Source organism: Antechinus flavipes, chromosome 3, assembly GCF_016432865.1.
Source record: "Antechinus flavipes isolate AdamAnt ecotype Samford, QLD, Australia chromosome 3, AdamAnt_v2, whole genome shotgun sequence".
NCBI classification, from domain to species: Eukaryota; Metazoa; Chordata; class Mammalia; order Dasyuromorphia; family Dasyuridae; genus Antechinus; species Antechinus flavipes.
In genome coordinates, this window is record NC_067400.1 from 37,032,725 (window position 1) to 37,049,586 (window position 16,862).

At 37.3% G+C, this 16,862-nt stretch overlaps 1 protein-coding gene across 3 annotated transcripts in view; it reads left to right on the forward strand.

Moving 5' to 3' along the window:
* The window catches only part of PIK3CA (phosphatidylinositol-4,5-bisphosphate 3-kinase catalytic subunit alpha), an 84,732-nt gene that overhangs the window by 64,360 nt on the left and 3,510 nt on the right, over window positions 1–16,862 (forward strand). For all 3 annotated transcript variants that reach the window (XM_051983200.1, XM_051983202.1, XM_051983201.1), the window contains 7 exons: window positions 641–812; window positions 3,329–3,435; window positions 4,326–4,447; window positions 10,687–10,765; window positions 14,488–14,658; window positions 15,688–15,805; window positions 15,948–16,099. In XM_051983200.1, the coding sequence (XP_051839160.1) occupies window positions 641–812; window positions 3,329–3,435; window positions 4,326–4,447; window positions 10,687–10,765; window positions 14,488–14,658; window positions 15,688–15,805; window positions 15,948–16,099 (921 nt within the window). The remainder of the gene's footprint in view (window positions 1–640; window positions 813–3,328; window positions 3,436–4,325; window positions 4,448–10,686; window positions 10,766–14,487; window positions 14,659–15,687; window positions 15,806–15,947; window positions 16,100–16,862) is intronic.

Genomic DNA, 16,862 nt, shown 5'->3' on the forward strand with positions numbered 1-16,862 from the left:
TTCGTTACAAGTTTGCCTGACTTTGATCATTATTATTCATATGACAAATAAACCAATGACAATTAACTGAAGAAATGCCTGATGATAATATTGAGTAGTGTATTAAAGTATCTATTGGCAAATAGCTAAAGATCTCAATTCTCATTGGTCTGTCCTTGTTAGAACATGTCCTCACCTTTTGACATAATAGTGTAAGATTGAGTAGTTGGGATCTCTGGTGCTGGATGGGGAGCTAGGGAGACTCAGGTTCAAATCCTGCCTGATACCTTCAGGCAAAGTTCTGGCCTAGCTTAGGCCAAGGGGATCCTCGACTCCTTTCACTAATAAAGTCACAGGCCCAGTTCCCAGACCTTACCCCACTGGGACTTTAATAAGCATCTAAGTGGAGTAGCTAATATGACGTAATGAATGGTGCACTGGCCCTGGAGTCAGGTGGACTTGAGTTCCAATCTGGCCTCAGACACCTAACACTTACTAGCTGTGTAACCCTGGTCGAGTCACTTAACCCCACTACCTCTCAAAAAAAAAATAAATAAGTGTTTAAGATATAGATAGAAATGGAGTACTATATATAGTACCTATACATGATACCTAAAATCAGTACTTAGAACTATTTTTAAGTTTTAAAATGTCATCTTAGGTCTGAAATGCATAATAAAACTGTCAGCCAGAGATTTGGTTTGCTTTTGGAGTCATACTGTCGAGCATGTGGGATGTATCTAAAGCATCTGAATCGGCAGGTAGAGGCCATGGAGAAACTGATCAACCTCACCGACATTCTCAAGCAGGAGAAGAAGGATGAGACACAAAAGGTATATCTTTCTCTATATGAAAGACATTAGATGTCCCTCCAAGACATTAGCTGTCTAAGACTTCTTTCCTTAAACCAGCCTATTCTAAAATTATTTTTAGCAGTATTCCTGAAAATATTAGAATATTGTTGTTTTCACAAGGTTTGCTGGGAATGAGTGAAGTTACTGACATGAATACCTTAAACATATTCACACTATGAATTTGTGACAGTTGGTTACTTATAATCTCAGCCCTTAGGTTCCTAATTGGGAGACAGTTCACCAAGCCAGTTCTTATAATAATGAGGAATAAGAAGTGGAACTCCACCAATTGATAAATGGTCAATTCTCAGACGAAGAAATTGAAACTATTTATAGACATATGAAAATATGTTCCAAATCATTATTAATCAGAGAAATGCTAATTAAGACAACTCTGAGATACCACTACACACCTGTCAGATTGGCTAGAGGGAAAGATAATGTGGAATGTTGGAGGGGATGTGGGAAAATTGTGAACACATCCAGCCATTCTGGAGAGCGATTTGGAACTATGCTCAAAAAGCTATCAAACTGTGCATACCCTTTGATCCAGCAGTGTTTCTACTGGGCTTATACCCCAAAGAGATACTAAAGAAGAGAAAGGGGCCTGTATGTGCCAAAATGTTTGTGGCAGCCCTGTTTGTAGTGGCTAGAAGCTGGAAAATGAATGGATGCCCATCAATTGGAGAATGGTTGAGTAAATTGTGGTATATGAACGTTATGGAATATTATTGTTCTGTAAGGAATGACCAGCGTGATGAATACAGAGAGGACTGGCGAGACTTACATGAATTGATGCTGAGTGAAATGAGCAGAACCAGGAGATCATTATGTACCTCAACAACGATACTGTTTGAGGATGTATTCTGATGGAAGTGGATCTCTTTGATAAAGAGAGCTAATTCAGTTTCAATTGATCAAGGATGGACAGAAGCAGCTACATCCAAAGAAAGAACACTGGGAAATGAATATAAACTGCTTGCATTTTTGTTTTTCTTCCCGGGTTATTTATACCTTCTGAATTCAATTCTCCCTGTGCAACAAGAAAACTGTTCGGTTCTGCACACATATATTGTATCTAAGATATACTGTAACCTATTCAACATGTAAAGGATTGCTTGCCATCTGGGGGAGGGGGTGGAGAGAGGGAGGGGAAAAATTGGAACAGAAGTGAATGCAAGGGATAATGCTGTAAAAAATTATCCTGACATGAGTTCTATCAATAAAAAGTTATTTTTTAAAAAATTAATTAATTAAAAAAAAGAAAAAGAAATGGAATTCCAATGATTTCCATCTTTCTCACCTTCACACCTTTTAATTCTATCTGCTACATTCCCTAAGAATAGTAGCATTTTTACAGTGTAGATTATAGATAGGAATTTTCTTTAGTTTTGAAATTAAGCAGTATGACAGATTCTGATGTGTGTGGACGTCATCAGGCCTCTTATCGTACTTGATTCTTCACCTGAGACATGGGTAAAATAGCTGTTTTCTTTATGGATACTTAAAGTAGAGGCCATAGCTTCATAGCCACTGACACACAGACAACTGCTTGGACTTCTGAATCACAGCTCTTTGATCTTTAGACTCCATATGATTTTTTTCCATGGTTGATTTTAGACCACTGTACAGAATACAAGCTAAAATTTTTCAGGTTTTTTAAATTCCTCTTAGAATTATCTCAATAATTCTTTTGGTACTACGTCTTCACACACACACACATACACACACACACCCCAAAATAAATAAATCTATAAACAAAAGTCATTTTGTTAACCTAAGGGACAACTAGAGTATATGATTTATTCTTTGGGAAGTGATTATATTGTTATATTAAAGTATTAATTGAACAGCAGAGAAGAGACCCTACTACATAGAAATCAAAATTGTATACTTTGAGAGCAATTTTTTTCTTAAAATACTGAATTTAAGCAAAAAAAAAAAAAAATCCTGCATTAGTGATTAAAAGTATTATAAATAAATTTGCATATTCCTTAAGTCTGGTATGAAATAGCCATAAGTGATTTATAGTTCATTCACTGGACCCCACATAAAATGCAGAACCCATTTAAGCATAAATCCTTTCTGAATTCATACTGCCAATTTTCTGCTTTTTAAAATTCTCAGGATCATCTCTCCCTGCTATGGGGAAAAGGGCAATACTATTGTCTGAAAAATCAAAAGGTTTTAGGATAATGCCCTATGGCATGTTCAGTTTCTTCTCTCATATTCAGGACTTAGCCCTGTGTTGGAAGGCACAGGGCAGTTTCCTTAGCCTGCTCCCCACCCCATGCCCTCCAAGGAGGCGTGCAAAGCTCCCAGCTCCTCTCCTTTTTTACAGCCACCTTCATCTAGCACTCAGCCCAGGTGTACCACAATCCAGGGTGAGGATCCAGTTCAAAGACTCTCGATTATGAAAGAATAAGGATTGCTTTACTGTTCATGGAATCGATGCCATTGCAGTTCTCAGACACTGACTATAAATATTCTTTCAGGTACAGATGAAGTTCTTGGTTGAGCAAATGAGACGACCTGATTACATGGATGCTTTACAAGGCTTTATCTCTCCCCTTAATCCTGCTCATCAATTAGGAAATCTCAGGTATGATGTTGTATCAAAATTGTATGAAGAAATATGTAGATCCATTCAGAGCTGAGCATGATGGGACACTCCTGTAATCTTAGCCACCAAGGAGGTTGACTCTTGAGAGTTCTGAGAGATTCAGTCAGCAATGTCAGTTGTAGATCTGCCCTCAATTTGGGCATCAGTCTGATGAACCTCTGGGAGCAAGGGGCCATCAGATTGCTCAAGGAGGAGTTTCCTTGCCACTGAGAGAGGAATTATCTTGTGAATAACCCCTGCATTCCAACTAGGCAAAAAGAGAACTCATCATGAATGAATGAATGGATATTTTAGAGTTCATTCATGATGATCATATCACTCCTGTGATCCTCAGTTTCACCATTTGTAAAAACAAAACTTATCATACCTGTACTAATTACCTGCAAGATTATTGTGCAGAAAACATTGTATAAAACTTTTAGAGTACTTAAAAGAGTATGAGTTATTATTAGATAGACAAAACATTTTAGAAAAAATAGATTTTTAAAAAACAGATTAAATAAATTAGTTGATGCTATAATTTAATTATCTTCTTCCAGCAAAAGAGTAATAGCAAAAATAGTCTGACTTGAATAAATACAAGCTTAGCACATGTTATATTTTCTTTGGAAGAATCTGTGATTTTTTTTTTAAATAAATTTTATGTGATTAAAATTTAAGCTACTAGTTGAAAATTACAAACAGGCTAATATTTAGTTATTTTTGTTTCCCTAGAGTACTTTTAAAATGTCTATTATCATATCCATAAAATATAAAAATAACCTTTTTTTTAAATTTAAAAGTATTGTTTCAAAAAACAAACTTTGTAGATTAGTCTGACATAAAGATTCCTTTTTATTGGTTTGTTTTTGTTTTTAATCATTTTAAAGGCTCGAAGAGTGTCGGATTATGTCATCAGCAAAAAGACCACTGTGGTTGAATTGGGAGAACCCAGACATCATGTCAGAGTTACTATTTCAGAACAATGAGATCATCTTTAAAAATGGGGATGGTAAGAAAAATATTAATGAATTTATAAAATTGATATATGCAACTGTCTTTATTATGTAAGGATCTACAAATAAAACTGTTTCAAATTATTTTAAAAAATATATTCATGAAGAAGTACTCCACTGAGAAAAGATGCAAAGAAAAGTTTGATATTTAAATTTGACATGATTAACTTTTCAAGAGCAACAACTATTGGATCACAGTTTTTCTATAATTAATGAAGTTCTGATATGAACACAAAGGCATGTTAACATGCAAATTCAACTATTTATTAACCTCAATTTTTTAAGTAATAAGGACATAAATATAAATGTGATTCCACACATGACTCCACTCTTAATGAATGCAAAGTCTAATTCTCAATGTATGTAGAGTCTTAATTCAGGGAAGAAAATATACATAAATAACTGTGATATAAAGGAAAATAAAAGGATTATGAGAAATTTCAGCAAAGAAAAATCATGTGACTTTGGAGAAGCCAGGGAGGGTTGGTCCTGCATCAGACCTTGAAGGAAAGGACAGCAACCGATGGCAGTTGAAGGGTGGGGGAGAGAGAATAGGAGATCCATTCCAGGTATGAGAGGAACAGAAACTAGAGAGGGCCAAAGGAAAATCATCAAGAACTTACTAAGAGCCTCCCTATAAGATGCTGCATTAGAGACAGAGGGGCTATGACTAGGGACAAAAGCATGGATGTAAATAATATCCAAAATAAATACAAATTAATTTCAGGAAGGAAGGGGGAAGACTGTCATCTGGGGGAGTCTGAAGAGTTCCTTATAACACTTGCATTTAGTATTAGAAGGAAACTAGAGATTCCAAAATCCCTAGAGGGGAGAAAAGAGAACATTCTAAGCATGGAGACAACTTATGAAAATACACAGAGATTGGATATGGAATGATAAATGGAGAAATAAACACAAAATGTTACTTTGGCCTAAAAGTAGAGTAAAGTAAGGGGAAATCATATAAAATCAGTGTGGAAAGAGAGGTTCAAATCAGATTTTGTAGGACTTTAAATGTCAGACCTAGAGGCCACAGAGAATTCTGAAGTTTCTTGAGCAAAGGATTTCTCTGGTTAAACCTGTGCTTCAGACATTGTGCAAACATTGCTTAGTTACTGACCTAAGCACTAGGACTACAGGAGCCTACAGGGAAATAGGGGAAACAACTTGCAAATAGCCATGCACAAATAAGCTATATATAAGAGAAATTGGAAGGAATCCACAGAGGAAAGGGATCTAGCAAGGCTTCTTGGAGAAGGGGGAAAGAAATCAGAGAAGCCAAGAAGTGGAGATGTGAAAAGGAGAGCATTCCAGCCTGGAAGGCAGCCACTTAATGCCCAGAGTAAGGAGATGGAGTGTCTTGTTTTAGGAACCTCAAGTAGGCCAGTGTCACTGGGTCACAGAGTCAGGAAACTGGGCAGGGGCGAGAGAGTTTAGGGAAGAATTTGAATCTCAAAACAGAAGATTTTATATTTGACCTTGCAGGTAACAGGAAACCACTGGAGTTTGTTGACCTGCAGTTTAGGAAGATCACTGATAGCTGAGTGAAAGGGTAGAGTGCCAACAGATTTTTGTCAGACAGACAGACCAATCTGCAGTAGTCTTGGTATGAGATGAGGAGGATCTGCACCAGGATGATATCAATATCAGGGGGGAAAAGGGGACATTTGTGAGAGAAGTCACAAAGGTAAAATCGAAAGGACTGGGAAGCAAGATGAATACAGAGAGGACTGGCGAGGCTTACATGAACTGATGCTAAGTGAAATGGAGATCATTATATACCTCAACAACGATACTGTATAAGGATGTATTCTGATGGAAGTGGATCTCTTCGATAAAGAGAGCTAATTCAGTTTCAGTTGATCAAAGATGGACAGAAGCAGCTACACCCAAAGAAAGAACACTAGGAAATGAATATAAACTGCTTGCATTTTTGTTTTTCTTCCTGCGTTACTTTTACCTTCTGAATCCATTTCTCCCTGTGCAACAAGAGAACTGTTCAGTTCTGCACACATATATTGTATCTAGGATATACTGTAACCTATTTAACATGTATAGGACTGCTTGCCGTCTGGGGGAGGGGGTGGAGGGAGGGAGGGGAAAAATCGGAACAGAAGCGCGTGCAAGGGATAATGTTGTAAAAAATTACCCTGGCATGGGTTCTGTCAATAAAAAGTTGTTTAAAAAAGAAAAAAAAAAAAAAAGAACTGGGCATAGAGTGGATATGAAAGGTGAGGCAGGAATTGAGTTTACTAATAAGGGTGCAAGACTAGGGAACTTTAGTAGGAATATTTGGACATAGGGAGGGTTGGGGGTGAAGGGAGTTAATATATTAAGTTCAAGGTGTCTGTTGGATTACCAGTTTGAAATAGGCAGTTGCAGACACAAATCTAGAGGTCAGCAGAGAGGTTGGGACTGGATAAGTAGATGTGAGAATCATTATCATAGACTTGATCATATTATCCATAGGAGCTGATGAGCTCGCCAAGTGAAATGGAAGAGAGGAAGAAGAGAAAGGCTCAAGAATGACTTGGGTGGAAATTCAGGAAGGGAAATAGAGAAAGAGCCAACACATACGTAGATGGAAGACTAGGAAAGTAAAGGTACAAAAACCAAGAGAGATGATCTATCAGCAGAGAGTGATCAGCAATGTCCAAGGCTGCAGAGAAGTCAAAAAAGATGAGGATTGAAAAAAGACCACTGGGTTTGTCAACTAAGAGATCAATGGTCACGTTAGAACATTTTCAATTGAATAATGAGTATGGAAGTCAAATTATAGAGAGTTGAGCAGAGAGTGAAGGAAAAGGAAATAGAAACACTCTTTATAGATAGCCTACTCAAATTTAGCTACAAAAGGGAAGAGAGATTTGAAATGGTAGTGGGGGATTTTGAGAATGGCAGAGAGATTTGCATGTCCATAGGCAGTATTAAAGCAGCCATCAGACAGAGAGATTGAAGGGTAAGTAAGAGCGTGGAGATGGGAGAGGGAGAGAACACATGGGATAGAATAGGATGACTTGTTCTTCTAGGGAAACTTGCTTTAGCAAATGAGAAGGGCTGTCTAATTAAAATGGTAAAAGAGGTGTTAGTGGCAGAAGTTATCGGAGTGATAGGAGAAGCAATGAAGACATGATAGCTTGGTAAATGGCTACTTTTTTTTTCATGGCTGCAATTTTTTCAGCAAAATTTAAGGCAGGATTTTCAGCTGAGATGGAATGTTCAAAGAAGGCAAAGCTTTTGGAAGAACCTGAAGCAGGATGGAGAGATAATCAGGGAGGTAGAAAAGGATTGCCATGTAGCTCTTAGGGGCTAGCTAAGGTTCCAGAACTTAAATTTGCAGTGGACTCAGCATAGTTTCATGGTTTCCTCCAGCTTTGTTCAGCAGCAGAGGGTGGGAAAAATCTAAGACCAAGACTTCATAGGGCAAGATAGAGTATAGGCTTGGTCTTCTTCACCAGCAGGCCAAGCTGAGAAAAGGAAAAAAGTGTAGCTGGTGCAGGAATGGTAGACTGGGAGACAACTGCGGGATTGGAGGTTATGGTATGGATGAAGAAGAGGGTTTGGGGTTACAAAGCAGAAGGAGAGCTGGAAGGGAAATAGGTTGTGATCAAAGTTCGTGAATATAAATATAGTGAAGCATGTTAGGAAGATTTCTTTGGCACCTTCTGGATGATGAAATGTTGATGAAGACTGGAGGTGAAGAGACCAGTTAGGAGATGGAAATGTGAAAGGGCAAACAGCCATGAAAGTAGAGGAAAAACATTATGAGAGGTGTTGTAGATATAGTATTGAGAGCCCTGGGGATCAATATAAGGAGAAGGGCAAGGAAGAGTGAGTAATGAATTCCTCTGAGATTGCAATAAGTGGTGAAGGAGCAACTGACATGCTGCTCTTATTGAGATTTGAAAGAATATGAAAAACCTGTAAGGCGCCATGTGACTGAAGCAGCTAGATGGTCCGGTGGATCGAGTGTCAGACCTGATGACAGGGCGACGTTCAGTCTGGCCTCAGGTGCTTCCCAGTTATGTGACCCTGGGCCAATCTCTGAACTTTGTTTGCTGACTGGAGAAGGGCAAATGTCCCAGTTTCTAAAAAGGAAGATGAACCAGATATACAAACTATAGGCTGCTGATTTAACTTAAAATTCTCAGGAAATTCTAGAATGTATTTTAACGAGATGGCAAATATCTAGAAAGAAAGACTGATTACCCAGAGTCATCATGGTTTAGTCAAGGACAGCTCAGGCCAGGTTAACTTCACTTCCTTTTTGGGCAGGATTACTGAGTTAGTAGAGGAGGGGAATGCTGAGGATGTGGCTTGTCTGGCTTTGCTAAAATCTAAAATCGGATTCAGTAATTCACACTGTTCTTGTGAAGAAGATGGGAAAATGTAGTGTAGACACAGCACAACCAAACACATGAATTTAGAATGTATCAAATGTCTGGACTAAAAAGGACTACTGTTAATGCTTCGTGTCAGCATGACAGAGGTCTCTAACAATGTAACCTGGGCTTCTAGGAATGTATCTGCATCAGTGACTTGGATTAAAGCACATTTAGGTTATTCATGAAATTTGCAGTTGACACAAAGCTGGAGGGAGAGTTAATACATTAGATGACAGGCAGGATCCTTGAACTAAATCTAGTAAGATACATCAGTGGGGATCACTTGGACACAAAAATAAATTAACTTCACAAATATAAAATAAGGGTAGAGAAGAGGTATGGGAGTGGGTGGCAGTCATTCTGGAAAAGATCTGGGGTTTTGGTGGATTGCAGCCTGTAGTATGATACGGGCGCTGAAAAAGCTAATAGGAACTTGGGCTTCCTTGAGAAGGGCTTGGCTTCCAAGCTTAGGGAGGTGATAATATCTTGTACTTTTGTCTGCCCTGGTCAGACCTCATCTGGTTCTGGGTGTGACAGTTAAAGAGGAGATATTAATAATCTAGAGAGTATCTAGAGAAGAGTACCCAGGATGGTAAAGGGCCTTGACTTTGGATCCAGGACATATAAGAATGGTTGAAAGAACTTGGCACATTTAGTTGGAAGACCAGATAATGCATGATAGAGATGTTCAGGTAGTTACGAGGCTATCAGGTAAAAGACAGGAGAGAGCAGTGGATTGACGGGAGAGTTGCAAAGAGGTAAATTTAAGCCTAATGTCAGGAAAAACTGCCTAACAAATAGAGCTGCCCAAGAAAAAGTATAGGCCACCTTGCTGAACAGCAGGTTCCTCTTCATTGGAGATCTTCAAGAAAAGCCTGGATAAGCATTTGTCAGGTGGGGACTCTTTTCACGTGTAGGAATGAAGTCCCTTCCTCCTTTGGAATTTTCTGATTCTGAGTATTTGGAAAAGTAGAATAATTGTAGAGGAATACACTGGTAAAGAAATCAAATGAGAAAGAGTATCTTACAATATAGCAGTGTGTTGTTATTAGAAAAAGAATGCTACAGTCAATCAAGAAAATCTGTTTGAGCTTAAGAATTTTCAACCTATGGGACTTTGGGCAAGGCCTGTCACCTGCTTGGACCTCAGTTTCCTCATGTGTAAAATGTGGGGGTAGAGAGTGGGGAGAAGGATAGATTAATTGCCTTTTGGTCCTATCACATGTCTTAGAGAAATGACAAAGATAATAAAAGCCACATTAAATTTAACTATAATGCCATCATGTGAAGTGGATGGGAAGGAAAGATACAGAATAGATAAATTACATATTCTTATGAGTTTGTTGATGAAATGGAGAAGGGCAAGTGAAAATCATAACTTTAAAAAAAAACTTAACAGCCCTTTATGAATTATATGGTAATTAATCTTAAATTTGTTTCATAAATGTGATTGTTTTCATTTTTTTCTTTATTTTTTGGTCTAGATATTTAATTTTATCATTATGGAAAACTCCCATTTAAAGGTTCCTTCCCCTGATGTAGAACAGCTTAATCTGTAGCTTAAGGTCTTAGAAAGTTGCCTGGGACACTGAGAAGTTATGTCAGTGGCTGGACTTTTCCCATCATATACCTATTTCAAGATCAGTTATCTATCCACTGTACCACACTGCCTCTTGATTTATTGTACTTTAAAAATAATAGTAACACACTTACTGTTATTGAAAATCTTTTTGTGTGAATAAAGTTTTATATATCTAGAATATTGCCTGTCTTGAATTTGTTGGAATCACGTGGTACCTAGATTTCCATTATGGTATTATGGAATAATATATTGAATTTAACTATTTCAGACTTACGGCAGGATATGCTAACCCTTCAGATCATTCGGATTATGGAAAATATCTGGCAAAATCAGGGTCTTGATCTTCGGTGAGTAATAAAGCTAATATAATAAAGAGTGGATTTTAAAAATTATGTATGGAAAATTGGCTTAGTCTGAGAAAGCTACCTAGTCATGATTAAGTCAGTTCCTTTCCAGTACTGAGAGTTGTGTGTGTGTGTGTGTGTGTGTGTGTGTGTGTGTGTGTATGGATTTTTTTTTAAGTAATGTTTGAAGTAGTACTTTTTAAGTGTTGGTCAGCCCTTTTGTTGTTCCTTCTTTTGCATAGAACAAAAGAATGAAATTTGGCACAAGGTGTATATCCCAAGAAGAGCAATCAGACTGTCAGAATTTTTTTAATTGCCTCTAGAGCTCCAGCATGGAAAACAGGGCATTCAAAGAAAGACAAAAGACACATGTTTTAAAACTAACTTTCATCATTCTTGAAAAAGTTGTCTTTTCTCTGCAATAACTAGGAGTTTAAAGCAGAGAAATCATAATCTTCATTGTGCTTTTTAAACAACTTTTGTCACCAAATGCCAACCTTGGTTTCCCATGCCTAGATGAATGGTCCTTAACATCCTGATCCATTTAACCTTCTGGCAAGGCTTTTCTTCTAGCAATCCAACCATCTCCCCATCTCCAACACATCTTTCTTCACTAGTCATCTGATAGCATAAAATCTCATCCATATAAAACACCAAGCATTTATTAAGCACCTACTGTACACTAGGCACTAGGCTAGGCTCTTAGGGTACAAAGACAAAATTGAAACAGTTTCTACCCCTTGAAGAGTTTATAGTCTTTGGGGGTGGGGGTGGGGGTGGGTGAAGGGGAGAGCGGGAACAACATGTACACATATTAGTACATACATACAATTAAAAGAACCCCAGCACCTGGAAGGACCAGAGAAGGTTTCATGAAGAAAATGGTACTTGACTTGAAGTTTTGACGCAAAATAGGGATTCTAAGAGTCCAAGGTGAAGAGGGAAAGATGGAATGTGTGGAGGACAGCTAGTGCAAAGACAGGGAAGTGGGAGATGGAGTATAGTGTATATGAGGAATAGCAGGAAGGCTGGTCTGGTTGGACTGCAGGGGTGGTGGGGAAAAGAGAAATGTGTCACAAGGTTGGCAAGGTAACTTGGAGCTTTAAGAGCCAGGCAATGGATTGTATAGTTGATCCTAAAAGCAATGGAGTGCCATGGGAGTTGGTGAGTGAGAGAAACAGGGTTTTACCTGCACTGTTGCAAAATCTCTTTGGCAATAGAAGATGATTTGGAACTTGAGACAAGACTGGACACAGGGAGGCCAATTAAACTACTGCAGTAGACCAGGTGAGAGGTGATGAAACTCCATCCAGTCCATCCAGTGGATGTTAAGCAAAACCTCAGAATTTTTTAAGTTTGTTATTTTGTTGTTATTCTGCTGTTTCAGTCATGTCCAATTCTCTGTAATCCCATTTCGGGTTTTCTTGGCAAAGATTCTGGAATGGTTTGCCATTTCTTTCTCCAACATATTTTACAGATGAGTAAACTGAGGCAGGTGGAGTTGAGTGACTTTCCCAGGGTCACATGGGTAGTGTCTGGGGCCAGATTTGAACTTAGATCTTTTGACTCCAGCCTGGCACTCTATCCATTCTGTCACCTACCAACCTTTCTGTTAGTTTTACTTTGCATTTCTCTAATTAGTGAATTGGAGCATTTTATATGATTTTTGAGTAGCTTGGAATTCTTCCTTAGAAAACTGCTTTTTAAGAAAAAAAAATGAATCTTAGAAAACTGCCTTTGACTATTTATGATTTAGGAAATGCCTCTAAGTTTTATAAATTTGAATCAGTTGCTTATGTATCTTAGAAATGAGATTCATATCAGAGAAACTTGCCACAAAGATTTTTTTCACTTACTTATGTGTTATCCTTCTAATTTTGTTTGGGCCATAATAAACAGTCTGCCAAGATGTGGAGTTGTAATCTGAATTATTGGAGGGAGTACTGACTGAAGAAATTTTAGATTCATCTTAACTAATACTCTTTTTTCCAATTTTTTTTTAGCAATTTTATTTAAAGTTTGAGTTCCAAATTCAGACTTTCCTTCACTTCCTTTCCCCCCCTTCCTGAGACAGTCTCTCTTAAAACATTACAAGATTTGGTTTGCCCTTTGTACCAACCAATTTAGATTTCCCTTAAGGTAGTAACAACCCTTGCTTTCTCTAAAATCATCTTCATCCCTGTACTGGCCCTTCAGCCTCACCTCAGATGCCCAAAATGAAGAAAAAAGACTAATGATAAAGGTTATGGATATGTCTATAGAAAGAATAATTAGAATGAGGGCAGCAAGGAAAATAGACAAATCAGTTTTTACATGCTTATGGACCACTACATTAGTAAGTCATATCAGTTTCTGAGAAATGATAATGTTTCTGTTTTTTGAGTAAAGAAAAGGAAAAGGAGAACAAATGACTCTGCAAGGGATTAACTGAATTGACAACGAGAGAAATGGATCTCTGAAATTATGGACTTGGCATTCTCTGCCTTTTTATTTTTTCAAAGATTGTTGAGGTTATTGAAATCATTTGAGGCAAAGAAAGGTAGGAAGCTAATTTGTTAGATTAAATTCATAGTCGCCTTGAAATTGGAATCATTAGCATTTGATGAAACATTAGCAAATATTTGAAATAGTTGATTTATGTGAAGTATTTCGTAAGCTTTGAAATTATTATAAACTCTTAAGTATGAGCCAGTATTAACATTATAGAATAAATAGAATCCTAAGTGGGACATAGTTTAGAACTACTGGGAGACTTAGTAAAGAGTTTGACCTAGTCTTTTTCTTAAAATCCATAGAAGTCAACTTGAGGAGCGTTTTTTCTAATTCATTCTGGAGTGGTGTTGGTTTTTTAATGTATCGTTAGTACTTAGTCTTGCTTATAATTCTTAGAGCGAACACTCAGGTGCCTTATTTTCAGAATTCCTTAGTCTTTTGTCAGTTGCTTCACTTAATGCTCTGTTAGACCACTTAATCTTTGATTCATTCTTCTTCCTTAAAATTTCACAATTTGTCAAAGTCAAGCCAATTTAGTCACAAAAACTCTTTAAAGCCTCTAATCTAGATTGATGGTGCTGTGTAACAAGTACCAAACTACCAAATTACGACTCTCAAGATAACCTGATTTTTCAGGCTTTAAACATTATCTGAAGGTTATATGTATGTATGGGTAGGTTCTAACAAAATATTGCCTCTTTCATCTTGTGAAAGGTGAAGGTATACACATTTGTGGGGGAACAGCCTCCACATGAACTTGCAGAAGATTGCAAATGTACTTATTAAAAACATCCTGCTTTTTTGTTGTTGCTGCGGAAATAAATCAGTTTCTTTGATGAGCAAAAACTTCATCCTTGCAGCCCAAGGATGGCCCAGAACGAAAGTGACATCTCCCATTTCCATAATGTGTTGGGGCTCACGTTGCCTTTTCTTATGAGGAGGGAGGGAAGAAGGTATCCTGTGAATTATGGGAAGGGGCATTTTTAGGAATATGGCCAGTTATACTACAATTAAAGGCCAGTTGAAATACAGTTTTAAGCAGTGCCGGGAAAGTTAGGCAGGCGTGAAGAGATCAAGTGAAAGTCCTGGAATCTGAGCCCTCGGTCCCCTGCCTTGTGTCCCTGGGCCGGCCCCCACACTGCGGACCTTCACCTTCATCATCTACAAAGCTGTGTGGTTTGGGTTTTTTCATTCCTCCAGTTGCCTATAAATTAGTTCATGCTTTTTTACAGGATGTTACCTTATGGTTGTCTATCAATCGGGGACTGTGTTGGCCTCATTGAGGTGGTCAGAAATTCCCACACTATCATGCAGATTCAATGTAAAGGGGGCCTGAAAGGGGCGTTGCAGTTCAACAGCCATACATTACATCAGTGGCTCAAAGACAAGAATAAAGGAGAAATGTAAGTGATTGCATCCCATTTCATGTTATCTGGTTCTTAGCAATTTTACTTTAGATCAGATGTACATTATTTCCTTGAGGGTTTAGGGAAAAGTGACCTAAATATGTATTTGATGAAGTCTCTACATTCTGTAAAGATTAAAAGAATCAAAGTTTTTGTGTATGTTTGAAAAATTGTTGTGTAGATATTTTAAATATATTTATGTTTGCATGTTTAACATGTATTGGATTACTTGCCATCTAGGGGAGAGGGTGGGAAGAAAAGAGGAACACAAGATTTTGCAAAGGAGAGTGTTGAAAAATTATCCATGCATAAGTTTTGAAAATAAAAAGCTATAATAAAAAAGAAAAGAAAATGAAAGTTAAAAAATAATAATACATTATTTCATGAATTTTTTTACTATGTATCTTCATATTTCTTTTTTGTGTGTTTTTAATGAATTAATAAATGAATGAATAAACTATTAAATACTAAAATATATATTTATGTTTAATTTAAATTTGTTTGCTAATTGGCTTTTTAAAATAGGGTTCCTTAAATTCCATAGGTAACAAGGAAAGGTAGTCTATTTTCAATTTATTAGTGTTTATGAATCTAATGGATCCAAAGTACTACAATTTAGGTGGAATCCTTACATCTTTCTGCGTAAAGATGTTTCTCTTATCAAAAATACTCTTTCAGAATATATACTTGTTTTTTTCCACTTCTTTGAGATGAACAAGTTTGTTTAAAAAGGCAGGTACTAGTGACTTGAAAAACAATGTATCAATAATCCTTTTTGTAGATAGCTAGAGATGTAGATATAGATAGTCTTTCTAGATAACTTCTAGACACTTCCTTCAATCCACTGAATCACCCTCCTCAAGTCAAAAAGGAGTGGACTTAGAAAGGTCACATGTTTTCCACATCTAGTATCAATAGCTATGTACTAATGAAAATGGAATGTGCTTCTGTGTCCCCTGATTGAATAGCAGAGTGATCCCCAACTGTATTTGCTACTAAAGAGAACTGTTTGATTTGTCCTTATAGATATGATGCAGCCATCGATTTGTTTACACGTTCCTGTGCTGGATACTGTGTAGCTACCTTCATTTTGGGAATTGGTGATCGACACAATAGCAATATCATGGTGAAAGATGATGGTCAAGTAATAAGCTTCTTTTTTTAAACAGTCTTTTAACATCTGAGTCTTTCATGAATTGATATATGTTTGCATGAGCTAATATATATATATATATATATATATATATATATATATATGTATTTATAATTTCTCCCTTTTTTCAAAGCTATTCCACATAGACTTTGGACACTTTTTGGATCACAAGAAGAAGAAATTTGGCTATAAACGAGAGCGTGTGCCCTTCGTCTTGACGCAAGATTTCTTAATTGTGATTAGTAAAGGAGCCCAAGAATGTACAAAGACAAGAGAGTTTGAGAGGTAAGATTGAATACCATAATTTTACATGAGAGAGGGGCAGAAGAGAGTTGGGTTTAAGAGGCCTGACCAAGAAATCTAGAAAGTCTGCACTAGGGGCCACAAGTCTGCTCAGAGGAACTTCACATCCCATGGATCGTTTGGCCCCAGGTGACTGGCTTTTCTCGCAGGAGCTTTAGGCACCTTGAGCTGGTGAGCCCTTCTCATTCTACAGAAGAGGGAACTGAGGCACAGAAAATATGTGATTTCTCAAGAACATGTAAATAGGTAGCAGCTAGAAATGAAGGCACTTTAATTAACATGTTTTTGTTAATTACCACTGATTATCAATATATTAATATGTTTCATAAGCTCTTACTGTGTGCCGGGCACTGTGTTCGTTGTTTTACAAAAGTATTTCTTGATTCTCACAACTCTGGGAGGTCAGTGCATTTATTATTCTCATTTTACAGTTATGGACACTGAAGCAGACTTCAGTAACTTTGTGATGTCACATAGCTAGGAAGTGTCGGAGACTGGATTTCCTTATTCCAGGCCTGGCGCCTCCCTGCTAAAAGCCAAACAAGGCCTTGTGACTGCTAATTTACCTTCCACTGCTCTCTGCAGCCCCCCAATTCCAGCTTATAAAAAGCTTATTATTTTAAAAAATTATAAAATTACTAAAATCATATAAAAAAGCTTACTTATTAAAACTAGAATTGCAGCTAAAGTGAGATATTAATACCATTTACTCCATGGAGCTCTGACTGTAATTTTCTCTTTACAG